We start from the raw sequence: 9,917 nt of genomic DNA, 5'->3' as shown, positions 1-9,917 counted from the left end.
CGTTTAAGAGTTGTCACATCTGTCTCTCAGCTGTTCGACCGGAGTTTTGGATCTGCGCTTGCGTCACTTGCGTTTTGCAGTTTGCAGATGCTAGTGAACAGGTCGAGGGGGTTTTATTTGTGACATTCGGGTTGTTGCACGGATTCTTGAGGATTCTGAAAATAAGTTAATTAAGTTATATAGAAAAGCGGCCGCTAACCGATACAGAGGTACGAAATGGTTATCACAAGTTCAACGTACCTGCCTTCCGAAGAGGAACTGACTGTTGAGGAGGTTAACGTTGGTACAGCATCTCTGCGCGCCGCAGCTTTTCATATGGGCAAACATTGCGAGCACCACAATAACGTAAATGAATATTCAATCTCACGTAGCTCGGCTGATTCATCGACCCATCGATACTCCGAAATTTCAATTTCCGACTCAGGCTCAGGCTGTTTTTTGTATCCCAAATAACTTTCCTCCCAACGTCACTAGAATTATTATGTAATTTATGGAGCATAGAAACAGAGTCTACGATCCATTATTCTCAAATAAAACAAATTTTCAGTTGGCTTGTTGTTTTTGATGATGATTTGTATCTTCTGGACCAGATATTGATTGTAAGCATCAATTCTATGGATAAGTAACCTCGATTTTCAATGCTGTTTGTTCTGTCCAGGAATTTATGTTGTGTCGTCAAGAAGAGGATGATCCTAGAAGTTGCTTGAACGAAGGCAAAGCAGTGACTGCATGTGCTCTGGAGTTTTTTCGCAAATTAAAGAAAACTTGTTACGATGAATTTACTCAGTACGCAACCTGCCTGGACAAGAGCAGCGGAGATATGGCATTTAATCGGTACTTTATCTAGACATCATTGGCTGCCGTAGCAATTAGAAGCATTTGTTTTCTTTCTCGACAAAGCAATTAAAATCTTCCCTGTTTGTCTTTTCAGCTGTCGGTTGACACAAGCGGTCTATGACAAATGTGTTTTGGATAACTTGAATATAGAGCGGCCGTCCTTTGGATATTTCTGCGAAGTAAAGGTCCATGATTCACCCAGGCCCAAGCCACCACCTGAGCCCAAAGCAGTTTACCCTGATGCTGCGCCAAAGTTACCGGACGACGCCGAACGCCTGCCAGCACGTTTTGGTGCAAGATCCATATTTGGAAACTAAATACACATAGTATGGAATCAATTTCTTATTAACTATTTATAGAACATAGTGGACGGATTGTGTACTATATCATATCGTAGTGCTCAACTCTTGTGTACAGGAAATGTGTAAATACAATCTATACCTGTACTATAATTTTATTTCCCATTTATTTGTGACGGTATATTGAAAAAAAAATCTTGCCATATTTCCTGTAAGGGGAAGATGATCCAAATGAAATTGAAACTCTAATTTAGTTTGTACATTTGGGATACATTCCAGAGTCTGGATTAAAAATTTCCATACCTACTTGAATTTTAGTGGATCCTTGGACAATTTGTGATGTATTCAAAATTTGAAAAAACTATAAATTATTAGTGGTAAGTACACATAGGTATGTCTTTCTCAATTAAAATTGGCTATGTATGAACAGAGCATATGTTAGTTAACCTAACAATTATTTTATGACTGACCATTGTATTAAATATGAAAAATGTTCCGTTACATGCCTTAACAACGGAATTGCGATAAATACGCCTTCAGCTGCTGTTCTAATATGCTGAAACTTGTTAATGTAATTAACCACCAGTTACAAGCATATTAATGAAATTATTCTATAGCTAATCATTGCTGATTCCAAAACATATAGCAGGTTTCAAACAATCTAAATTCAACGTCAATGTTTTCATGGTAAAATAGAATATGTACAAATTCATTTTTCAGGTAAATTACTTTGTGAAATTGACGATACGAATACCAATATCTGACAATGAATAGAAATTCAAAAATCGAAATTCTATAACTTAACATATCACAACCTATGATAAAACACTGTTGTAAAATTCACATACGGCATCAATTTTTTGGCGTTGAATAATAGAATTACTGATATTTAACCTGCAACATATATCGACCTAACTTTATCAATAATTACCTCATTTTTTCTTAATTGTATAATTACTGCCTTACTGTTCACATTCATTTAATTTGAGAATTGAGAATTGTCGGTGTTATTGGACGCAGAACGAGCTCCATGCCTATCTTGCTCGTAGTCTCTGTCAAATCTATCGTCATGGCCCCAGCTTTTGTTGGAATTATGTTGCTTGGATGACCAGACTTGCTCGTCAGTAAGCTTGTCCTTTTTACCTTTTACTTTTCTGTCCCCTGTGTTTTCTTTTCTGTTCTCTCTTATGCCTAATCCTCGAATTGCCCTTGGCAAAGATGGTTGAGATTGGTGAGATATAATGACGAACTGAGAATTTATCATCCCAGACGAATTCTGCTCGTAAGACTTCGGAGAAATCTCGAATTTTGCACTTTCTTCCACATTCAATGATTTCGCCAAGGTTCCAATACCGCTGCTCGCGTTACTCAATCGTTCTTTGCGATTACTATCATACTTGGTGTTTCTCGCAGTATCTGCAAGTTCATATAATACGTCTGTACAAATCAACTTCCAATGTGTTACAAGTTCGATTTGTTTCCAATTATTTTACTGCGGTACATGTCTGAATACAAAACAATAGGCACAATCACACTGTAAGGAATTTTCCGTTATTACTTTTCTTCAACGTGAAAGTTTTACAGGCATTTCATAACAGAAGTTTAAATTTTTCCAATAATTCTATTGATATGCAGATTCTTCCAACGATTTTTCTCTATGATTTGTCAAACTTTTAGACTGTCCATTTCTTTTTACTTCAACTCCCATGAACATATTCTACATGTTTCAGTCCATTTACATTAGTCAGTCGGTTAATAGGTATGTTATTTTTTCATCAAGGGAAACGAAGGTAAGAAAATAATTTGTGAAATACGAAGATTTATCTTATCAAATTAGAAATTATCTTGTTCTCCTTTCCTCCTGTATAGTTCAGTAATGACGATAATCGAAGGATATGTAAAGTAGTAATTTCAACATATTTTGTTTGTTTGTGTTTGTGTGTGTATATTAGGGTGGTCCTTTTTAGGGTGTTTTCGAAAATTCCTGCGGATAAGGCGGCAAAAGTTTGCAAAAAAATCAAAAAAAATGTATGCAAAACTTGAAGCCTGTAGGTCAACTCTAAGAACTGCCTCCAAAGCAGTGAAATTTCCCATTCAAGTAACATGGGAATTCGAGCTTACTACATTCTTTTTTTTTCCCCGCCTTAATATTGCTTTGAAAAATCTGAAATTTGGTTTACGTCTTCCCTGTAGTCATAGGTATTTAAAAAAAAATTGGCCGATTTCCAGTGATAAAAGTTTCGAAATCCCAAGAAACACAACTTTGAGATTGTGGGATTTAGAAACTTTTATCGCTGGAAATCGGCCAATTTTTTAAACAATAATTATGACTACAGGGAAGACGTAAACCACATTTCAGATTTTTCGAAGCACTATTAAGGCGGGGAAAAAAAAAGAATGTAGTAAGCTTGAATTTCCATGTTATTTAAATGGAAAATTTCACTGCCTTGGAGGCAGTTCTTAGAGTTGACCTACAGGCTTCAAGTTTTGCGTACATTTTTTTTGATTTTTTTGCAAACTTTTTCCGCCTTGTCCGCAGGAATTATCGAAAAGACCCTAAATAAGGACCACCCTAGTGTATATGTGTGTGTCACATGAACATTTCATTACCATTCCTTTGGTCCTTTGGTTTAACGATATTCTTAACATTCTGGTAACGCTGGAGCTGCATCATTGCTTCGTCGCCAAGTTGAGCTAAATAAAATGCTTGCAGATCACCTGACAACGGCTCGTATAATTGATTAGCCAAGTCGACTGCGAGCAGTAACATACCTCGAGATTGGGAACTGAGATTACGATTCACCAAAACTGTTCTTACATGTATAAGAAATCGCTCGAGTTCTGCTTGATTTGACGTTCGGATTTTTTTTCCATTCAACGAAAGCTGTGTGATCAACATATCAATGGAATATCAGTTGCTAGCCCCAATCTTTCATTTTCGAAAGAGTTTAAAAACTATTACACTTGTACCTGCGTGGCAACGAGTTCAATATCTTCTTCAGACGCCGACTGGAGCAGAGCTTTCATATATTCAAGCAAAGGCACTCCGATCAACGGCAATGGCTCTCCTGTGGCTAGTCGCACTTGATAATATACTTCGCCTAAGAGAGACATGGCATTCAAGTAATGCATCATACATTGCTCTTTAGTTTCATCCTTTCCTGAGAAAAACATTTCAATATGAATTCAATAAAATTGAATCGACATTAGTGCAAACACATTCTTCAAATCTTTTCCCTCTGACACTCACTTTCGTAATCCTTCTGCAAAGTAGACAAAAGAATACTTCTCAGTTTTGTGCCATTTTCATCCTGCTGATCGCTGATCTGGTTGTAACTAAAGAGCATGGCCAGCTTTATTCCAAATTGTCTGTCCTCCAGTGCCTGTGTATGCAGTGTATCGAATACAGACCTGAGAAGTTCATAGCATACAAGGTTCATATTTTATAAAGAATCAAGTTAAAATAAGTGTATCATTTTTCTCAACCATATTCCTGAATGAGTCCATTTCCAGTAGACAGCATATAGAAAAGTCACTTGTGTACCTGAGTCCTTTCTGCCTTGCCGCGTCTTGGATCAACTCGTCGATTTCATCTATCTTGGACATCGGAGTGGCATTATAGATGCTGAGACTGTCGATTTGGCCAATCAGTTTGAGATGGTCAGGATTTTTTTGGGATACAATTGGTCCCGGTCTCCGCAGTACGGCCTCGCGATTTTTTGCCGTTGCCCATCCTCTGCCTCGTGATACCGATGTCATGTTCACTTCAAGACAAATAGTCAAAAAAGGAGTTTCAATAAAAATTTTCCCACAATTTCGGTAATGTTAAAATACATTGACATCTCGCATGAACTAGCAGTCGTTTGAAACCGCGAAAGGTTAAGCCGTATGTTTTCCCCAGCGGCTATTTTTCGCTTTCGCTAGTTATGGAAATTGATTCTGTCTATCAGTAAAGCAAGCTTTTAACTTACTTGACGTAGAATATGATCAATACGACGCAAGTTTCTGGTGTACAGCGATCTTGTAGTTACTCGAGAGTAACAAGTCAAATAAAACGACCAAAAGTTACGGAGCTGCCATATTTGAAAGCAATTCGAAGTATTCGAAGTTTTGAACAGATCTCAGATAGGACGCCACTGTACTAATTTTGTTTTCAGCAATGTTATTCAGTCATTGGTACTGTTTACGAGCTGCTTTTTCCACATTGGAGAGAACCATTAGAAGATGAATTAAGGTGTGTTTCATTGGTGTGTTCCTTCGGCGGACGCAATTGTGGTCTCGTTCTGCGCATACATCGACATGTACTTCATGACGTCAGGAGCGAGAAATTTCCTTGTCGAATAGTGCGAGAACGGAAGTACGAATTTGACAAGAAAAATGTTGAAATCGTAGATTAAATATAAGTGCATGTCTGTATGTCAGTCACTGCTAACATAGATTGCTGATAATATTTATTATGAACAATGATGAAATAAATAAAATCACTTAACATCAACATGGCCGATCGTACTCCTAGCTTGAATATTCACCGCTTCTACGATTTCAAAATTTCTTTCACTCCCGACAGGAAGATAAAGACGTATAAAAGGACATATCTAATCCGGGAAATCCTATTCCATCAGTTCATTTTTCCGTAAATATGGCACGATTCGACCAGAAAATTTTCAGATAATAGGAGTCCGTTCATACCCAGGTAGCATTCTGTCGCAAGTGCACGTTATGGTCGTCACGTGGCGCGTGCATGGCTCTGGCGGCAGACCACTATCTGCCTGTTTCCGCAGTTGTAGAAGACGTGCGCATGTGTGCTTTCGACAGAAGCTTGCTGCAGATCATTCATGATTCTCGAAGGGTCTGCCGGTATTCACGAAGAGCAGAAGGCACAGGTTCTCATTGGCAAATAAAAAAAAAAGAAAACTATATATTGCAAGATTTTCTCATTTATTTAAAATATAATGTTCAAAATCACAGAACATGGCAGGTCGTTATACTATATAATTATAATAATATTTCTATTTTGTATTATTAATATGCGGCTATAGTAAAATATATGATATATTACATCCATATATATATATAGGTATAATATAAGTTTGCATATTTTTTACTTTTACTTAAAGATAATTAGTTATAAAGGTGTTACAGATACTGGCGAGCAAAAATGAACAAGAAAAACACTGACTTTCAAATCTATGTCTACAACAAGACTAGAAGAGAGGGTCTCTTCTACCGTTGTACAGTTATTAATATAAATATGTTTTATACGTTGTAGCTTAAAATTATCAACTACAGTTTATAATAGTATTGATAAACTGATATCAAATGAGTAGAATAGTAGATAATAATGAAGTATTTGAAATCAAAAAATAAAAATTAATACTTTATATAAATGTCAGAAGACTAAAATTTATACCAGATACCAAAAGCGTCTACAGTATCTAAATGTTAGCTATTTTATAGCTATGTTTGTACAAACCCGCCGCATTTGTTGATATAGGTATAATGTTTCATTGGAAAACATATAGTTACATGTCACTTGTGGATATCACAGCTGCAGTACCAATTATAAATACTATGCTTGAGCATAAACATAAAAACTAACATCACAGCTATACGTACTAAAATATTTCTTAACACGTAGGATCTTTAATAGGCAAATTGTGGGTCTCTTATTCCACAGTGTCATTGTCCTGGGTGTTCAACCTCGTAACGATGAGCCATTTCAGCCATATATTTTTGTCTGCGACCCTCCACATGGACAGAGCGATTGGCACGTCGTTTTGCATCCTGCAATCTTTTTTGTGCGCCCCGAATTGCCTCCTGCATCAGTCTCGCAAATTCTGTACTATCATGTGGCTGTGGTATTGTTCGACACTCACGTAAGGCATCTGCGTAAACAATCATCGAATCGTATTATTAGTCAATAACGATAATCTTAGTCATACATACCAAAAAATACCTTTCCGATACAGGTATTAAATAACTGTTGGAGATTCTCTTTATCTGAAACAGACTTTCCAGTCCAAGAGAATTTTTGTGTCAGGCTATCCGTCATGGCTTCCTTCAGAAATTGGTTGAGAGCATCTCTAGCTGTGACACCACCAATGTTAATAAGATAGTGTCTCTGAAATCTATATCACTCGTTTTTAAACTTGCAATAAACGTCACTGAAATTAGTTACCACCCGAGAAAAAATACAGTATCGGGTGATATGATAAAACTATAAACGCTTACTAGAGATCGTTGTCTTTCAGGATCTTCTTCAAACTCTTGGAATACCTCCAAGGAATCAATCCGGAGCATCAGCTATGAAGCATCTGAACTTTATTTTTACTAAATGATTCTTGAAGTGGATACCACCGCTGGCGAAAACCTCTTGGACTTCATTTGTGAACATTTTAAAGAAATTGTTCGGATCTTTCGGCTTACTCTTCCCATAATAGACACCTGCGATAAGTATAGAGCTATCAGGAATATTTATTATTCAGAACTGGGTAGGCCAATACTGAGTTGAACCGTCTTTTGCGCCAGCAGCTCCATCAGTACTAACATCAATTTTTAAGATATTAGGTATGGCATATGTGTGTTTGGAAAGTTCTTTTAAAATTCCAGCAACAAAACTTACATGCCAATATTTTCCGGGTTCAACATCAATCAATTCAACGCGACGATTGCAAGTCCCAATCAATATTCTTACATCTTCTGGACGAGAAGCCAAACAGCAATGTGATCTGAGACTGTAAGTATTGAGTTCGCCTGAACATTGTCGATGTTATTCTCAATAAAACAATCAGCTAACTGTGTTCGAAAGCAATTTTTTAATCGAGTACTGCCTTCTTCACCCATAGACTGACTGTTACTATCATCTTCACAGATAGCATCTGAATTTGAACACCCATATTCGGAAGAATTATCTTTCGCCTCGTGAGCTAAGTTATTCCACGTAACTGAACTTTGCGGTTCGTAAGGAGAACTATCATTTGGTAAAATAGATGCTACAACGTTTCCATTATTCAAAGATATTTCCTCAGAACTATCATTATTGACGATATTGCAACGTAAATAAGGATTAGCATCGGCATGCCTCGCCATTCTACAGTCATTCAAACAATTACACCGTTGCCTTTGTGAGTTGACCAAGGGGGTTTAGTTTCAGCCTAATCATGATTCAGGCATCTATATAGACAAGCTACAGAAATTATTAATAATATTGCATATAGTTACAGTAGAGGCAACAAATACAAATCTCTGAGAATTACGTGACTTTAAATTAGCCGAAATATCACTTTCGTAGGTAAAAGTAATAGCAATGGCCAAAAATTTAGCTTACAAAGTGAGCTAATATAGGTAATATTGTATTATATGACAACATTTGGACACGACATGCAGTTCTCCATATGTGCATTAATTTTGAAAGATAATTTGAAACACTTATGCTGTGAAATGAGGTAATGCATTTCTTTTTGTTTCCCTTCCAGCACGTGTATGTCTTACGGCTGATAAAATATCGTCGACTATATATTTACACGTTTTACTGGGAAGCCCAAGTTCCCCGGTTCCCGCTATTATTGTATGTAATATATAGGGTATAAGCATCCTGCGCGTACGTGTAGGAAGCTTGCGAAGTACGAAGAACATAATTGCGGCAGACGTCGCATGAATCTGCAGCAACCCAGGTAGCATTTCATGCGCCGTCAGATCATGCAAGATCTTGATCGGCAGCACCATACGGCAGAATAATGCATGATTGGTGTATGGCGACGCAAAACAAGCGAGCAAACAGCAAAGCTGTAAGGGACTGCCTAACAGCGCTTGCTGCAGCATTCATGCGACGTCTGCCGGAATTCTGTTCTTCGTACTTCGCAACCTTCCCGCACGTGCGCGCAGGATGCTTATACCCTATATATTACATACAATAATAGCGGGAACCGGGGAAGCTTGGGCATCCCAGTAAAACGTGTAAAGATATTGTCGACGACATTTTATCAGCCGTAAGACGTACACGCGGTGCTGGAAGGAAAACAAAAAGAAACACAATACTTCATTTCACAGAGTAAGTGTCGTTTCAAATTATCTTTCAAAATTAATGCACATATGGAGACTTGCATGTCGGGTTCAAACGTTGACATATAATACAATATTACCTATATTAGCTCACTTTTTAAATTAAATTTTTGGCCATTGCTATTACTTTTACGTACGAAAGTGATATTTCGTCAAATTTCAAGTACCGTAATTCTCAAAGATTTGTATTTGTTGCCTCTACTATAACTATATATGCAATATTATTAATAATTTCTGTAGCTTGTCTATATACATGCCTGAATCATGATTAGGCTGAAACGAAACCCCTTTAGTCAACTCACACAAAGGCAACGGCGTAATCGTTTAAATGACCGTAGAATGGCGACGCATGCCGATGCTAATCCTTACTTACGTTGCAATATCGTCAATAATGATAGTTCTGAGGAAATATCTTTGAATAATGGAAACGTCGTAGCATCTATTTTACCAAATGACAGTCCTCCTCACGAACCGCAAAGTTCGGTTACTTGGAATAACTTAGCTCACGAGGCGAAAGATAATTCTTCCGAATATGAGTGTTCAGATTCAGATGCTATCTGTGAAGACGATAGTAACAGTCAGTCTATGGGTGAAGAAGGCAGTATTCGATTAAAAAATTGCTTTTGAACACAGTTAGCTGATTGTTTTATTGAGAATAACATCAACAATGTCCAGGCGAACTCAATACTTACAGTTCTCAGATCACATCGCTGTTTGGCC

At 37.3% G+C, this 9,917-nt stretch overlaps 3 protein-coding genes and 1 long non-coding RNA gene across 4 annotated transcripts; 2 read left to right on the top strand and 2 right to left on the bottom strand.

The window, feature by feature from the left end:
* Positions 1 to 49: 49 nt before the first annotated feature.
* On the top strand, positions 50 to 1,289 carry LOC124301960 (NADH dehydrogenase [ubiquinone] 1 alpha subcomplex subunit 8). The gene is made up of 3 exons (XM_046757636.1): positions 50 to 345; positions 659 to 834; positions 932 to 1,289. Exons 1-3 carry the CDS (start codon positions 217 to 219, stop codon positions 1,152 to 1,154), a joined length of 528 nt encoding a protein of 175 aa, XP_046613592.1. The 5' UTR covers positions 50 to 216; the 3' UTR covers positions 1,155 to 1,289.
* A 716-nt stretch (positions 1,290 to 2,005) lies between these two features.
* Positions 2,006 to 5,494, bottom strand: LOC124301951 (uncharacterized). Its single transcript, XM_046757622.1, has 6 exons — positions 5,108 to 5,494; positions 4,681 to 4,900; positions 4,387 to 4,547; positions 4,107 to 4,297; positions 3,747 to 4,020; positions 2,006 to 2,552 (listed from the first exon to the last, which is right to left on the bottom strand). Coding segments are annotated over exons 1-6 (1,284 nt in total). The 5' UTR covers positions 5,109 to 5,494; the 3' UTR covers positions 2,006 to 2,115.
* Positions 5,495 to 5,855: 361 nt separating this feature from the next.
* On the top strand, positions 5,856 to 7,858 carry LOC124301973 (uncharacterized). The gene is made up of 2 exons (XR_006907602.1): positions 5,856 to 6,019; positions 7,388 to 7,858. It is a non-coding gene; the product is annotated as an uncharacterized LOC124301973 (long non-coding RNA).
* LOC124301962 (uncharacterized) lies at positions 6,773 to 7,507 on the bottom strand. Its single transcript, XM_046757640.1, has 3 exons — positions 7,368 to 7,507; positions 7,083 to 7,257; positions 6,773 to 7,021 (listed from the first exon to the last, which is right to left on the bottom strand). Exons 1-3 carry the CDS (start codon positions 7,434 to 7,436, stop codon positions 6,816 to 6,818), a joined length of 450 nt encoding a protein of 149 aa, XP_046613596.1. The 5' UTR covers positions 7,437 to 7,507; the 3' UTR covers positions 6,773 to 6,815.
* Positions 7,859 to 9,917: the final 2,059 nt, after the last annotated feature.

The sequence above is a fragment of the Neodiprion virginianus genome, chromosome 4 (assembly GCF_021901495.1).
Source record: "Neodiprion virginianus isolate iyNeoVirg1 chromosome 4, iyNeoVirg1.1, whole genome shotgun sequence".
NCBI classification, from domain to species: domain Eukaryota; kingdom Metazoa; phylum Arthropoda; class Insecta; order Hymenoptera; family Diprionidae; genus Neodiprion; species Neodiprion virginianus.
Note: the sequence above shows the minus strand (reverse complement) of the source record. Positions and strands in the feature narration are given on the sequence as shown.